At 44.8% G+C, this 16,603-nt stretch overlaps 1 protein-coding gene across 2 annotated transcripts in view; it reads left to right on the top strand.

Annotated features, from left to right (window-relative positions):
• Positions 1 to 16,603, top strand: part of MYOM2 (myomesin 2) — a 261,629-nt gene that overhangs the window by 83,665 nt on the left and 161,361 nt on the right. For both annotated transcript variants that reach the window (XM_029595753.1, XM_029595751.1), the window contains 2 exons: positions 2,534 to 2,578; positions 6,634 to 6,798. In XM_029595753.1, the coding sequence (XP_029451613.1) occupies positions 2,534 to 2,578; positions 6,634 to 6,798 (210 nt within the window). The remainder of the gene's footprint in view (positions 1 to 2,533; positions 2,579 to 6,633; positions 6,799 to 16,603) is intronic.

Genomic DNA, 16,603 nt, shown 5'->3' with positions numbered 1-16,603 from the left:
GCTAGTTCAGAGTTCAAGAGTCAATTCAATGACAAGGCTAGGCTGAGGCTGAAGACAAGGCATAGGCAAGGCTGACGACTTGACTCAAGGCTGATGGCTTGACCCAAGATGGTTGGCCTAAGGCAAGGCTGACGACTTGAGACAAGGCTTATGGCTTACACTGTACAAGGCTGAAGACTGCAGTGACTCTGAAAGCTGAAGCAAAGCAGAAGGTGGCAGTGTAGCTGAAGGCAGATAATTGGAGCTGCTACAGCTGAAGATGGAACCAGGCAGACACTGAAGATGGGAACCAGGCTGGAACTGAAGGCAGGAGTCAGATTGGAGCTAAAGATATGAACAAGGCAGAAACTGAAGGCAGGAGCCAGGCAAGCTGGAACCGGGCTGGAGACGAAGGCAGGAGCCAGGCAAGAACTGAAGGCAGGAACTGGGCTAGAGCCAAAGACAGAAGCCAGGCAGGAAATGAATGCAGGAACTGGGCTGGAGCTGAAGACAGGATCTGACAATGGCTTAAGCAAGGCTGGAATCAGGAAGGAACAGGAGCCAGAAGCCTTGCTGAGGTAAGGCTGAAGTCAGAAGAACCCTTTTATAGGCCAGCCAGCAGGGTCATCATCTGAAGACTCAAGCTTTTACTGCCATGGCCCCTTCAAGACTGGCAGTGTTGCGCACGTGCATATGCAAGGAACAGAGGAGCAGCTGCTATGGATTGGTGGCGTCTGGGTGAGTAAAATCTCTCGTGGGGCCATCCCAAGAGCAGTGAGTCTAGCATTAGGGATGTGCATTTGCTTCAAATGTATTTCAAAAACATGCCAAATAAGGGAAATTTATTTCATTCAGGGGCCCTGAAACAAATTGGGGGCCCCCGAATGAAACAAACCTTATTCATTGCATTCATTTGAAAAGACTTGCTTAAGGCATAGGCCGAAGCCAAAAGCAGGGGTCATGGTCTATACCAGTAATGGCAAACTCCAGTCATGAGTGCCACATACAGGCCAGGTTTTCAGGATATCTACAATGAATATGCATGAGAAAAATTTGCATGCACTGCTGCCATTGTATGCAAATCTATATCATACATATTCACTGTGGATATCCTGAAAACCTGGCCTGTTTGTGGCACTCGTGGACTGGAGTTCGCCATCACTGGTCTATACCCTAGCATGATACCATTCCTCGGCCTAAGCCTAGGCCCAAAGCGAGGGTCTCGCATAGGGCATAGGTCAAGGCCTAGATCATAGTGGAATGCCAGGGGCTTCACCTAGGCCCAGCCTATGCCAGGGCTTCAGCGGAGACCCTAAAAGGTCTTATCTCATACTTGTTTATCCGATGGCAAGGCCGGACCTCGTCCAAGAAGAGATCCGATACCACAGCCTGACCTGGAGGCCTGGGCCTCAGCCTAGGCTAGATCCTGGTCCCAGGCCTGGAGGCCAGGTACTGATGCCAGGGCATCGGCCTGTACCCAGACCCAACATGGGGCCTGGCCTGGAGGCCGGGTTCCAAAGCCAGGGCCTCGGCCTGGATCCAGACCTGATGCCGGGGCTTGGCCTGGAGGCCAGGTTCCAAAGCTGGGGCCTTAGTCTAGGCCCAGACTGGAGCCCAGGCCTTGCACCTTCTCCCTCATCATCGTTTTCTTCTTTTCTGATGCCATCAACTTGAGTTGCACTGAAGTTAATAAACTCCAGCACATTCACTCTAGGGAAAGGTGCCATTTTGATGTATGGCAATGCAGTACACATTGCGTACATCAAAATGGCTCCATTCATTGGGGTGAATGTGCTGGAGTAAATTTACTCTGGTGCAACTCCAGTGGACGGTGTCAGAAAAGATGATGATGATGATGATGAAGCAGCTGAGAGGCCTGGGCTCTGGGCCTAGGCTACAGTTTTAAGACCTGGACTCCAGGCCAAATAGTAGCTCCTGAATGTGCTCCTACAATCAGCGGCCACAGATTAGCCATATAAGTCCCTTATACAGTGAATAGTTACATGCAGAAAATGTAGGCATATACTGGGTGGATTGGGGACAGAGCGAGTTAGCTGTATAACGTATACCAATATTCAGAGTTAGCCACAGAAGTTTACCTCTAAGTTTAGATGTGTGCACTTAGCCAGGTAGACTTATCTGGCTAAGTGCACACATGTACATGTATATTCAGTGACTTTCCAGTGCCACTGAATATACATCATAACTTAGCCAGATTAGTCATATCTGGCTAAGTTACTTAACCGGCCAGCGCTGAATATTGGGCCCTCTATGTCTTACTATGATTCAGGACCAGGTTACAATGCCAAACAGCACAACTTCATTTACTTTTGGAGTAGAATGGGATGATCTTATTTTCTTGTGATGTTCATGAAAACATACAGTCTATCATAATATTGCACTATGCCTTTTATTTTTCATTTCAAATATATTAATCTTTATAATAGCTTTACATTTCTGAGCATATATGATACTTTAATCCAAATACGATATTCTCAGAACACTGGGGGATGAAGATGAATGACCAAAAATTATTTTTCTAATTTTCATGCAGGATTCAGAGAGGATGAAGAACATTCTGTTTTGCTCCCCGTTAGCTGTAAGTAACAACTGCAGACTTATCAGAAAGTCAGGCAAGATTTTAGTGGATGTGGTATTGATTGAATTCACACTAAGATCTTAGAGAAACGTCTATCAGAAAGTCATTGACTTCCATTGAGTTCCACCATAAAGTCATATCCTTTGTTAAAAAGTGACTCAGATGCATTGTATATCATTGCAAAACCGAATAAATTTGTATTATCAGCCTGAAACTTTGAAAGAAATGCAACAATTGAAAAAATATATAAACTTATAAGATATGCAGACCAATAATTATACAAAAGGCACCTTAAGAACACAAGAATAAGGTGCCTATTTAGTGTTGTCATAAGATGATATTTCAAACTTTGCAAGCCGCATGACAGCATTTTGTTTGTATTGAGGATTAAATTATTTTGCATTTTGCTTATTGCTACTCTGTTTTTTTGTCAATTAATATTAAAATTGAATAAATGCCATTACACTTTTTCTTAGATCAGCCACATTCTCAAACCATATATTTCGTTATCATCTTCATTTCTAGTACATTTGATTCTCATTATCTCTTTCCTGATTATGCAAAGTTGACATCACCAGCATTTGGAGTTGGACAGAAGAGACCCACTGAGCATCTTCCTGCTATGCTAAATCAAAGGGCAGGAAGTCCAAAGCACTTGTCCTTATTTAAACATTCCATATTTACTGGTGTATATTTTTTTTCAAATTTTCATCAATGCACCTTATACAACAGTGTAACTTATATGCTTTTTTTTTTCTAAATATCTCTCTCTCCTTCTCTCATTCACGCGGCCTCCAGTGTTTCTTTACCATAAGAGCATCTGTGACACCTATGACCGCAACCCTCCATGCTGCCTCTCAAACACCATTAAGCAGACTTTTTTCTACACTTGCCAGTACACCTTGCCATAACCATGATTAGCATACTTATCCTGTGCAGTTACGGTCTCTTTCTGAGTGACATGGTAGATTAAGACTTTCTGAATCTGATTAAGTAGTGATATTCAGGCATAGCATAGGACATAACATAACCGCATCATCTCTGTATGAATCGGTACATCTTATATAAATATGCGACTTATGTACAAACCTTTTCGTAAAAATGGCTGTCTATACAGGGGTGCGACTTATACAATAGTGTGACATACACACAGGAAAATACAGTACTTAAAACCACTTATGTGGCCAAAGTTTGATAGAAAGTTGGGATCTCCTTATTACGCTAAACATTTATAGCTACTTTAAGCTCAACATCCTGAAATTAGGTGACCCAGGCAAAAATAATTGAGAAATGGAATATGTGGATAAATGTCAACATTTATCTTAGTTGAAATATCCAGGTAAAAACTCAAAATGAGGTATACCACCCATAACTAAAAGCAGACAAAAATAGCTGTGGTCAGGGATGCAACAAAAGACTGAAAAAAGGGTAAAAATTAAGCAATAAGAGACCATAATTCTTTGTATATTTTTTTGTTTTGTTTGTCTGCTTCTTGCCTTTCTGTTTTTAAAAATGTATATGCGAATATACCTCTGATGCAGGTGACATGCCAAAACATGGCCTTGTGGATTTTTAATGCAATATTTGTGGCCTTGTTCTTTTATAATCAGTTAGATATATTTTGATATTTGTATACAATTAAAAGTTTGTTTGACCCTTGTTTTGATCCTTTATAGCATTAACCACTACAGCTATCTTAGTTGAAAATGCACCCGCTGTAGCGAAGTGCTAACATTTCACTTTATGGCCCATCCAAAGAAAACAAATAACTACTTAATAAAGAATTATTAATATTTTCCCTGGGATCACGGGATAAAGCATGCACCATATGACCTTGTCTACTCTCTCAGCTCTGATCCTGGACCCCACTGAGAGTTTATAGGATTCACTGTTGATCCAAGTTGATTTTATAAACCCATTATATTCCTGTACATGTACAAACAGTACATAACCTAAAAGGTATGGGCTAGAGATGCTTGTTGACATTTTACATAGGGAGCTATATTTTTTGAATTAAATAAACAATAGAGTCAATGTACACACACTAAACAGGGTAAAGAGATGTCAATCAAAACAGGGATTCAGATAGTGATAAATATGTTATAGAAGGGTAGATAGTGAATTCAGTCATCTGCAGAGCATGCTTGAAAAGAATCATATGATAATGTGAAAAAAAATGCATTAGAAGAAGAGGATGCAAGGTTGATGAGTGACTGCTAGCAGTTGCTAATAGGATGTTTGAAATTATTTGTAGATAAAGCAAAACTGGAAAAGTTAAGAGTTTTTTCAGCTTTGCACCTAAATTTGTAAAAAGTCTCCATTTGTGCAAGTGTATTCAACATCAGGTTTTTGAGGAAAGATGAATAACGGTAAAGCTCAACCCCTTTTCAATGTATTTACAAACCTCTCCCTCTTTTTTTTAACTGGCAAAATGTTAATAAGAATTTTCTTTCCATTTTTCCTTTGGAAAAAAAAAATTCTCACAAAGTCTTTGGCAACTAGTGCCTCAACTATACCAATTTTTCAGGTTTTTCTGAAAAATATTCACACAACTGTTGCATTTTGTACATTCTTTGTTGGCAGATTACAGCAGGGCTTCCTGAACCTTTGGCCAATGTGACCCCATTTTAGCACTTGAAAAAAAAATCACATGACCCGCAGAGGACAGCCAAAACAATCAGGAATACAATCCACCTCCAAAAATCACTTCACTCATACCCTCCCCACATTCTAGATGATCCTCTATCCCAACCTCCACACTCTGCAGTCACTCCTTTCTCCCAGTCTCTACAACCTCCAAAGATCTTCTTCTCTTAACCTCCTCCCCCACTTCAGCAGACCACTTCTCAACCTCCACTTCTCCAGCTGGTCTCCTTTTACATCTCCCAGCTCCTCACTTCTCTAACCCATCCTCTTTCTCAGCCCTCCAGACATTTTCATATCACCCCAGCTGATCCTCTCACCCCAAGCCCTTCCAATAATAACTCCCAATTGGTCCTCTGTCACCCCTCCTCCTTCATCTCCCATCCCTTCCTTCTCCCTTCACAGCCTCACCTCCTCCCCCCTCAACTCTTCAGCTCTTCTGTTACATCTCCCAGTCAATCTTTTGTCATTTTCCCTCTCTCACTCTCCATTTGATCCAACCTTCAAATCCCTCTTGCATCTGATCCTTCCCTTCAAATAGCCTCCCTTCCAAACATCACCCTGGCAAGGGTCAGCACATTTTCCATCGGGCCCTCCAGGGCCAAATGTGGATGATAACTGATGGGAAGAGAGGACAACCTGATAAGAGGAGTAATATTTTTCTCTTGGATAAGTTCAATGGTAGATGATGAGAGAGGAGCAGTGAAAGTTCCCCACCCCCTCCATGGCCCATTCAAACTTAGCCACAAAAACTAATGGAAGGGTAGTGCCTGTGAGCACTTGCTGGTTCAAAGGCCTCACACTGACTTCCACTATTAATGCTGCTGGCACCTGGAGTGTTGCTGTTTGAGGCTCTTGTGACCCCAGCTGAAGGTTTTGTGACCCCTATTTGGGGTGCTGTCCCACAGTTTGGGAAGCCCTGAATTAGAGTGTTTAAAGGATGTATCAGTGGATTTAGGATTCTAATTAGTGGTCTGTATTTCTTCTCCATTACCCTAACTAAAGTATTTGCATACTCAGATACTGAGGCTGTGGTACACTTTACATCCTCTCATTCTGTTCATCTTCTCCCTGCCATTTCTTGTATTCTTTGCTCTTTTTCCCACAGCGACTGTAAAATATATTTGGATATATTTGCATGGAAGACACAATACAGAATTGTATTTTGTTGAAAAAGTTGTAATTATGATTATTCCAGTTGCATACCTAAGTCATTTTATTTGAGAAACATAGATGGGTGACATGATGAATTCAATACACCAATCTTCATTGCAGAAATTGAAGTACCTCTTAGGTCAGTTCATACTGCTGAAGCACTCTCCTTCAGTTGTAATGTTTCTGCTTTGCCATGCTCTTGTTTTCAGACTCTGCGTTGTTTAACATTCTGACAAAAATGTTTTGTGTGTACATAGTGCCCCTGCTCCCAGCGATTTCCTTCACCCACATAGACATCCAGTTTTTGGAGAAGTTTGGTGTTACCTTTGCTACTGAGTGTGAAACACTTAGCCTGACATGTACTCTGCTAATCACTCCAGAGCTGAGAAGACTCCATCCTCAAGCTGAATGGTACAGAGATAGTAAGTATCTTTCCTAGCTGCTGGAAAGGCAGAAATGCTTATAAAATTCCTCAGTACTAGTAGCGGAAATTGCCTTTAAATCATGGTCTGTTTATATAAATAGAAACCAAAACTAATGCTGGAATAAAGTGATACAGTCCCAAATTTTAAATGAGTGTGTAAATCCAAAATTTCTTTTATTCAAAGGATGGCAACTCCATTGTATATATTGAACACAATCTTTCATGCACACGGGGTCCCCCGACACGGACCCGTGTTTCGCCAACGGCTGCGTCGGGAGGGATGTCCAAGATTTTTGTTACAGGAATTCTAAAAGTAATTATAAAGGACTGTATTAGAAAACATGGTACCGGTACAGAATAAATACAATTGAATTAAGCACGCATCGGTTTTACCTTAGACGGAGTTCATAAATTCCGGAATTTATGAACTCCGTCTAAGGATTTGACTGAATGCTGGCCGCAGCTCGGTTGCTTGTGGTCTGTTTATATAAATGCAATATTTATATCTACACTACTAGTTGAGTAGCAGGGCATGGGCATGACTATTTATATGGGCACATTATACTGTAGCAATGAAAGCAAATGTATTTGTTTAAAAAGCTTATAGTCCATTGAAGTGATTCTCAGCCATTGCACAATGATGACATCTAGAGGCCAGTTCTTAGAAAAGCAGAGACCAGATAACATTGGCTAAATTTAGCTAGATAACTTCCTGCTGAATACACTTGAATAAGGTGATCTGTGCATACCAACCCAGATAAGTTTCAAACTTAACCGGCTATGTTTGAATATATTAACTCAGGCATTACAAATCCTTACAAATATCCAAAACAGGCACTTACACAAATAGACAGATGCTAGAAAATATCAAATAACGATAACAGTATTGGCAGTATATATATATATATATATATATATATATATATATATATATATATATACAGCCTTCATGATGTCCACAGTACATTCTATTACAATTCTGAGACCAATAAGCCCAGAATCTTCCCTAACTTGTATCATAAAGTTTATGTGCCTTTGAGAGAGTGCAACAGTTTTTCAATTTGCATCACATCAAAAAATTGTAAGCACCACTCTTTCAGTGTTGGCATTTGCTTCTAAAATTTAGCAATTGTGAATTGGGCTGCTAATAGCATCTGATTTACTAACAATTTAGACTTAGCTGAGAAAGGCATTCTGGAAGAATCCCAAACACCTGATAGAGCGAGTTCAGGGGAAATCAATAAATCTTGCCCACTACCTTTGAAATAATCTTATTGCTATGACTAGTAAAAGCAATATTCTGGCCTCAGACTACAGCTTTGAAAGATTCCCATAGCAATAAGGGAGAATATTCATGGAAAGGATGATGATGATGTAGGAAATCTGCCATTACACTTTCTATGAGGTCCTGGAGATCTTTACGATTGACAAGTGAGACATTAAGCATTAATTAATTAATTAATTAATTAATTAAGCATTAAGACATTAAGTGAGACATTCTTCAGAATGCCGCTGCCAGAGTCTTGATGGGGAAAAGAAAATCTGAACACATCACTCCTGTTCTCAACCAACTACAATGGCTCACAATTGAGAAAAGAATCAAATTCAAAGTCCTCTCAATACTGCAGAAAGCAATTTACAAAGCAGACTACACTGCTCTTGATGACGTCATACATATCCACCACTCCCTACGCACTACAAGAACAACTAGTAAACTACAACTTGTGATTCCATCTCTTCCTCACGCCAAACTCTCTTCCACCAGAAATAGAGCCATTTCCATCATCGGCCCAAAGTTATGGAACTCACTACCTCAGTACCTCGCTGGTCAAGAAAACCCTAAATCTTTTAAAAAAGACCTAAAATCCTGGCTACTAAGCCAATCTCATACTGACAGCTCGGACTATTGATCTCATAACTATCAGTCTTCTGATTGGACAATTTATCCTGCTTCCTAACTACAGATATCTCCTTTTATCTATGAACCCTGTTTTTTCAGTAAACCTAACTTTTGGTATATCTTGTTTTGTTTGGACTAATTTTATATGTCAGTTCTCAGTCTGTTTAATGTAATTTTTTCAAAATTTCAATGTAACAGGTTGTTATAATGTAAACCGGAGTGAAGGCAACTCTGCTATACCTCGGTATATAAAAAACGCTAAATAAATAAAATAAATAAATAAGCCTCCAAGAAGCTTTGGGGGTGGAGGTAAGAACTTGGGCACAAATGACAGAAATAGGTTGCCTGATGGTCTGATTATAATACTAGCCAAGATGTTGCAGGACGAGAAGTTATCTAATGAAGAGCCACGGCAAAGAAAATATAAATAATCAATCCGACTATAGGAATGAAACCTTGCGAATAAGAGGTATAGCCTCTGCCTGAGTGGTTGTGTACTTTCCAAACTTCCTGCAGATTAAACTGGGTTAAGAAACTGTGAATAGGCTTTTATTAGAATCATAAGAATGTGAGTTCCCCTTTAACCTAGCCACAAATTCCAGTCCCCTCCCAAAATAAGGGTAGGTCCACAAACTGATCCAAGCAACTTACTAATTGAGCATAAAAAGAAACCTGATCTGTATTTGGTTCATAAACATTCACTAAAACAAAACATTGAAAAAATGTTGCATATTAAGACAGTCCATTGCCCCTCAGGATCCTTCACTTTTTCCCCTGACCAAGATAGGTAAAGTCCCCGCAACTTTTTGAGTTGTAAGAGGAATGTGGACCTGTCTGACCCAGTCTGATTTAAGTTTCCCATGTTTTTGATCCATAAGGTGGGATTTCTGAATGAAAGCAATCTGAGTTCCATTTTTTTTTAAATGGAGCATTCTCTTGCATTTAATAGAGGAAATGATACCACATGCATTCAGACACACATGATTTTTAGGTCACCCATATTGCAACGCAGCTAAGAAAGTATGATTGTAAATATTCCCCAAAAAAGAGTTGGAACAAAGTGAAAAATGTTGCGCTTCCCGGCTGTGTCCGCTCTGCGGCTGTGCCTGCTCACCTCTCTCTCTCCCGTCCACAAGCCTGGGCTGTCCTCAGCCACAGCCGCAGCTAGTTCGTGGCATCCCCGGCTCCCCCACTCACCGTCTCCGATGCTGGTCTCATAGCAGAGCTCCCGTAGGGGCTCAGCATCTTCCTGCTCCTCGGCCCCACCCCGCTCCTCGGCCCCGCCCCTGCTCCCTGCCTCGCCCCGTGCACAGCTGACATCACCCTATTTAAAGGGCCATGTGCGGGAAACCCGAACCCAACGTTCCCTGATGACATCATGCAACCCAGGAATAAAAGGCAAGGCCTGTTCCCCTGCATGGTGCCTTGGCAATCGGGTTGTACACTCCGGTGTTCCTTAGTTTGCCTTCCAAGCATCTCTTGTTCCAGTGTCTCTTGTTCCAGTGTCTCCTATTCCAGCGTCTCTCCATCCCTGGTAGTACCCTTCAGACTGATCTCACGGTACTGACCTTTGCCTGTTCTCTGACTACTCCTGATTGCTGCCTGACCTGACCTCTGCCTGTTCTCTGACCACTCTTGATCACTGCCTAGAACTTGACCTCTGCCTGCCCTGACTTCACCTGGATTGACTACAGGTACTGACCCCTGCTTCAGCTGATCATTCTTGACTGATACTCTGGCCTTGATCCTCGCTATCCACTCGGACACTCTCTTCTAGCCTCCTGAGACCTCCGACCATCCCTGTTTGGACATTGACCATGCACCCTTGTTCGTGGTGGGCACTCCTCTGAAATTTTTCTCTAGGAGACCCTGCGAGGCCCACCTAAGACCAGGCGGCCTGGGTAACCAAGGGCTCAACCAGAGAGAACCCCGGGTTGCTATTGGCGAAGCTCCAGCTAGCATCTGTCTCCTCCTGTGCTCCACTTTCTGGTGGCAGGCGCTCTCCAAGTCCGACTGGAAGGCCATACCAATCCTGCACTAGGCCAAGGCCATGGGCTTGGTGGAGTCTCCCGCCTTGCAGGCCAGCCCTGGCCTAGCCGCTCATGTCTGAGAAGAACAACAAGCCTTGGAAGCATTGACTTCATCTGTGGAGAGACTACAGTCTCAACTTGAGGATTCTGTTACGGCCAACTCAAGGGGTTGGGCTCAAAACCCGCCTCCATGGGCATCTTTGGCCCTTCCAGCTCCACCCCGTTTTAATGGGGATCCGCGCCTCTGCCGAGGCTTCCTCAACCAATGTTTTATGCAATTCACACTACTGTCTGCATTATTTCCAAGTAAAACCACCAAGATCACCTTCATCCTCTCACGCCGTGAGGGGAAAGCCCTGGCATGGGCTTCCCCACTTTGGGAGTGTTCTGATGACATCATCTTTCACCTCTCCCACTTCATCTCCATGTTCAAGTGGACCTTCAAGGACCCCGGCCGACAGGTAGTTGTGGGTCACCAGCTCCTCCACCTCCATCAAGGCTCGCATTCGCTCACCGAATTCACTGTAGACATCAGGACATTGGCCACAGAACTGGGGTGGCAAGAGAACTGTCCATGGGCAATCTATCTGGATGGCTTGTCTCCTGCCCTCAAGGACGAGCTGGCTGCTTGTGAGATTCCCACATCTCTGGTTGACATGATTTCCCTGGTTGGCAAAATTGATCATCGCCTATGTCAATGACACCAGGAGGTAAAGGTCTCCCGGCCTTCTGCCTTCTGCGCAGCTCATGCCACGAGCCTCCAGTTGAAGGCCTTACCGGCACCTCCTTCATCTCTAGAGAAGCCAATGCAGATTAATCACGGGCGCCTGTCTCCTGAAGAGTGCCTTAGATGTAAGAAGGAAGGTCTTTGCCTATATTGTGGGGGTTTTGGACATCTCCAGCAATCCTGCCCAGTACGACCGGGAAACTGCAGAGCCTGAGCCTGGCGGGGGTCCCGAACTTGGGCGCTACTGTTACTGGCCCCCAATTATTACTCCCTGTGTCCCTCTTCATGGAATCATGATCCTTTGCCCTTGTGGACACTGGGGCAAAGGATCGTCCTTGTGGACACTGGGGCGAGTGGCAACTTCATCTTGGACGATATCGTCACACTACTCCAGATCCCGCTCCAGCCTCTGGAAGTACCTCTCCACATTACATCTATCAAGGGAGAGCACCTTCCTGGACACATTACTCATCACACCTTAGCCTTCCGCCTCTCCGTGGGAACCCTCCATGAAGAAGAGATCTTGCCGTATGTCTTGAAGCGTTCTACGCATCCGGTAATCCTCTGACTTCCTTGGCTCCAGGTACACGGACCCCACTTCAACTGGCAATCCTTGCAGTTAATTCAATGGGGCCCTCAGTGCCAGAACCGCTGTCTGCGACAAGTGTCTCCAGCAGTCACCGTTTTGAACTCTATAACCCTTACCGGGTTACCTGCTCCGTATGCTGATTTCAAAGATGTGTTCTCCAAACAAAATGCTGACATCCTGCCTCCACTCCAAGAATTTAATTGTCCCATTGAGCTCCTACCAAGTACCACGCCACCCAAGGGCAGAACCTACCCTCTCTTGCTACCGGAGACCAAAGCAATGTCTGAATACATTAAAGAGAATCTGAATAAAGGATTCATAAGACCCTCTGATTCCCCGGCAGGAGCCGGATTCTTCTTCGTGAAGAAGAAAGATGGCAGTTTACATCCTTGCATTGACTACCATGGGCTAAACGCCGTGACTCCAAAGGATCGCTACCCTTTTCCACTCATTAGCGAACTCTTTGATCGCTTCTAAGGAGCCCAGATCTTTACAAAGCTAGATCTCCAAGGGGCAAACAATCTCGTAAGGATCCAGCCACAGGATATCTGGAAGACTGCTTTCAATACTAGGGATAGCCACTACGAGTATGTAGTAATGCCGTTCCGGCTTTGTAATGCCCCTGCGGACTTTCAGCTTTTGATGAATGAGATTTTCCAGGACCTACTATACTCATTTGTCATGGTACATCTAGACGATATACTGACCTTTTCCAAAGACCTGAAGTCCCACTGTTCACATGTTCAAACAGTTCTCCAATGTCTCAGAGACAAAATTAGAGAAGTGTATCTTCAAACAGACTCGTCTCCCATTTCTGGACTACATTATCTCCAATTGTGGTTTCACCATGGACCCTGAGAAACTCCAAGGAATTTGAGATTGGCCCAGCCAGTAGGCCTCCGCACCTTACAAAGGTTCCTTGGATTTACAAACTATTACAGGAATTTCATCACTAACTACTCCATGCTAGCTGCTCCACTCACGGCCATGACTAGGAAGGATAGTAACCTTCAAGCCTGGAGTCCCAAGGCTCAATCTGCTTTCCACACCTTGAAAGAGACCTTCTGCACTGCACCTTGTCTACGTCACCCAGATCCTAACCGCCCCTTCGTCGTCGAGGTTGAAGCCTCCACCATTGGAGCAGGGGCAGTCCTGAGCCAGTATTGCTCCAAGGGGGGTCTTAGTACCCTGCTCCTTCTACTCTCATAAGTTTTCTCCTGCAGAGCAAAACTAAACAATTGGGGACCGTGAGCTCTTAACTGTGAAACTGGTCCTTCAAGAATGGTGCCCCTGGTTAGAAGGAGCACAGCACAAAATCACGATCTTTACAGACCACAAGAACCTTGAACCCTTAAAGGAAGCCCATTTATTAAACCCCAGACAGGCCTGCTGGGCCTTAATTTTTGAGTGTTTTAACTTTGAACTCCGCTACTGTCCTGCATCCAAGAACACCCGAGCGGATGCTCTCTCGAGCCTGAAATTCCTAGGCACATCATTGACCCAGCCTGCATAACCCTCGCAGTTACCAACATGGTGCCAGCTGGGAAGACGGTGGTCCCATGCCATCTCCGAGAATGCGTCCTCTGCTGGGCCCATGACTTGAAGTTGTCTGGCCATCCCGGCCGGGCTCGGACCCTTGAGATGTTAAGAAGACACTACTGGTGGCCTAACATGGTTAAGGACTCCCGCAGTTATGTGGACTCATGCCCTATCTGTGCACAGCAAAAACCCTCGATGGGTCGGCCTTGGGGACTCCTCCAACCTCTTCTGGCTCCCACCGAACTTTGGTCAAGCATCTCTACTGACGTCATCATCGATCTGCCCCCATCAAAGGGCAACATGGTCATCTGGGTTATTATCGACCGCTTTTCAAAGATGGCCTACTTCGTTCCACTACAGAGCCTCCCTTCGGCTCCCGAAGTGGCTAAATTCTTCCTGAATAATGTATTCCGTTTACATGGATTACCCAAAGATCATTTCCGATTGTGGGCCATAATTCGCTGCCAAGTACTGGAAGTCTCTGTGTAAAAAGTTTGATATCACCCTGAACCTGACTTTGGCCTACCACCCTCAGGTGAACGGCCAGGCCGAGAGGACAAACTGCTCTCTGAAGACATTCCTAAGAGCCTATGTCAATGATCAGCAGGATAACTGGGCTGACCTCTTACCATGGGCTAAGTTATCCCACAATACCCATGTCGCCTCTGCCACCGACGTCTCTCCCTTCTCTGTTGTGTTCAGTCGCCAGCCACGCCTGCCTCTACCAGTGCCACTCTCCGTACCCTCGTCTGCAGCCCAGTCTATGGCGCAGACAATTCGCCATCTCTGGAATCAGGTCAAAAAGAGACTGGGTCAGGCTGCTGAGAAAGCCAAACGCTTCACTGATGCTCATCGTTGCACTGCAACTCTGTTCCGGCCAGGTCAGAAAGTTTGGCTCAGCACAAAACACATTAAGTTACATCTGCCTTCACAACGTTTGGCTCCTAGGGTCATTGGACCATTTCTAATCATCAGACATATAGGAGGAGTGACATATCAGCTCCAGCTTCCCAGCTCCATGGGTATCCACAATACCTTCCATGTTTCTTTATTGAAACCATTGGTCTTGACCTGGCCTTCTCGAAGGCCTCCTGCTCCTTCCCAGCTCACTGCAGAACCTGAGGACATCCTCCAGGTAAAGGAGATTCTTGACATCCGGCGAGAAGAGGACATTGGGAGTACCTTCTATCATGGGAGGGTTTTGGTCCTGAAGAGAACTCCTGGGAGCCCTCCCACCACATATATGACAAAGACCTCCTCACAGAGTTCCACAGGACCCATCCTGACAAGCTCAGGCTGGTAAGGGGGAGGCCTAGAAGGCGGGTACTATTGTGCTTCCTGGACGCATCCACTACGCGGCTGGGCCTGCTCACCTCTCTCTCCCGTCCACAAGTTCTGGGCTGTCCTCAGCCGCAGCTAATTCACGGCATCCCCTGCTCCTCGGCCCCACCCCTAGGCACGCGCGTGGCCGACATTGCCCTATTTAAAGAGTCATATGCGGGAAACCTGAACCCAGTGCTCCCTGATGACATCTCACAACCCAGGTATAAAAGGCAACGCCCGTTCCCCTGAACGCTGCCTTGGCAATCGGGTCATACACTCCGGTGTTCCTTAGTTTGCCTTCCAAGCATCTCTTGTTCCAGTGTCTCCTGTTCCAGCATCTCCTGTGTCTCCTGTTCCAGCGTCTCCTGTTCCTTCTTCTCTCCATCCCTGGTAGTACCCTTTGGACTGATCTCACGACACTGACCTTTGCCTGTTCTCTGACCACTCTTGATCGCTGCCTGGAACTTGACCTCTGCCTGACCTGACTATGCCCAGATTGACTACAGTGACTGAACCCTGCTTTGGCTGACCATTCTGGACTGATACTCTGGCCTTGATCCTCGCTATCCACTTGGACACTCTCTTCTGGCCTCCTGCGACCTCCGACCATCCCTGTTTGGACATTGACCACACACCCTTGTTCATGGTGGGCACTCCTCTGAACTTTCTCTCTTGGAGACCCTGCGAGGCCCACCTAAGACCAGGCGGCCCGGGTGACCAAGGGCTCAACCTATTGGCGAAGCTCCAGCTAGCCACTGTCTCCTCCTGTGCTCTGCCACCTGGTGACAGGTGCTCTCTGGGTCCGACCGGAGGGCTGTACCAATCCTGCACCAGGCCAAGGGTCCACCTCCAGCGCAACACAAAATGCTTAAACCCATAATATAAAATGGCACACAAAATGCTTAGAAGTAAGTTACAAGTATGTACTTTAACAATCTGTTTCTTTTTAAAGTTATTATAAAAAGAAACTAACCAGCAAATTCCCTTCCCCCTATTCCAGAGCTCAAAGTGTTACTCTGACAGCAATGCTGTTAGCTTAAATAGGTCTTGCTGAAGACCCCGGCTGAACAAGCCAACATAGAAGTAGGCATACTTCCATAGTTCCCATACCCTGTTGTCCCAGGATGTGATCTGGACTTTGAGACCATTTGGTGTTGACTTACAACTAGTCCAGCCAGCTCAGACCAACAATGAAATGTTGCTCCCTGAGAATACCTGGGCTTATACGTCAAGAAACCTAAGATACCCAAACCACTATGGCAATGTCACCAGGAGAAGCTCATTTATTCCTGACACTTAGAAGCTGCCATAGATAGGGTGCTTGGGAAAGATTCTCCAGGATCCTCCAGGATCCCTTAGTTGGTCCCCAAGAATGGGATAAGGAAGACAACCCTGGTAAGTTCAGGAGTGCTCATAGGAAATATGAGTCACTTAAGTTTTCCTGGGAACACATACCGATGGTAAATAGGAGGCCAGTCTCTGGGTTGGAAGTCCATAACCCATATCCACCCTTCTTCATAATGTGATGGGAATTAATGTACCAAGTAGCCAAGGGTAATCTATAGGGGAATACATTTGAACAACTTCTGGTGCCAACAAGTGCTACAACTAGCCCACAGCCACCCTATAGGGGGCCACTTAGGAAAAGAGAAAACAAACAGAAGAAAATCCTAGCCCATGTTCTGAGCTCGGCAT

Source organism: Rhinatrema bivittatum, chromosome 3, assembly GCF_901001135.1.
Source record: "Rhinatrema bivittatum chromosome 3, aRhiBiv1.1, whole genome shotgun sequence".
Lineage (NCBI taxonomy): Eukaryota > Metazoa > Chordata > Amphibia > Gymnophiona > Rhinatrematidae > Rhinatrema > Rhinatrema bivittatum.
This window is presented reverse-complemented; position numbering and strand designations above follow the sequence as displayed.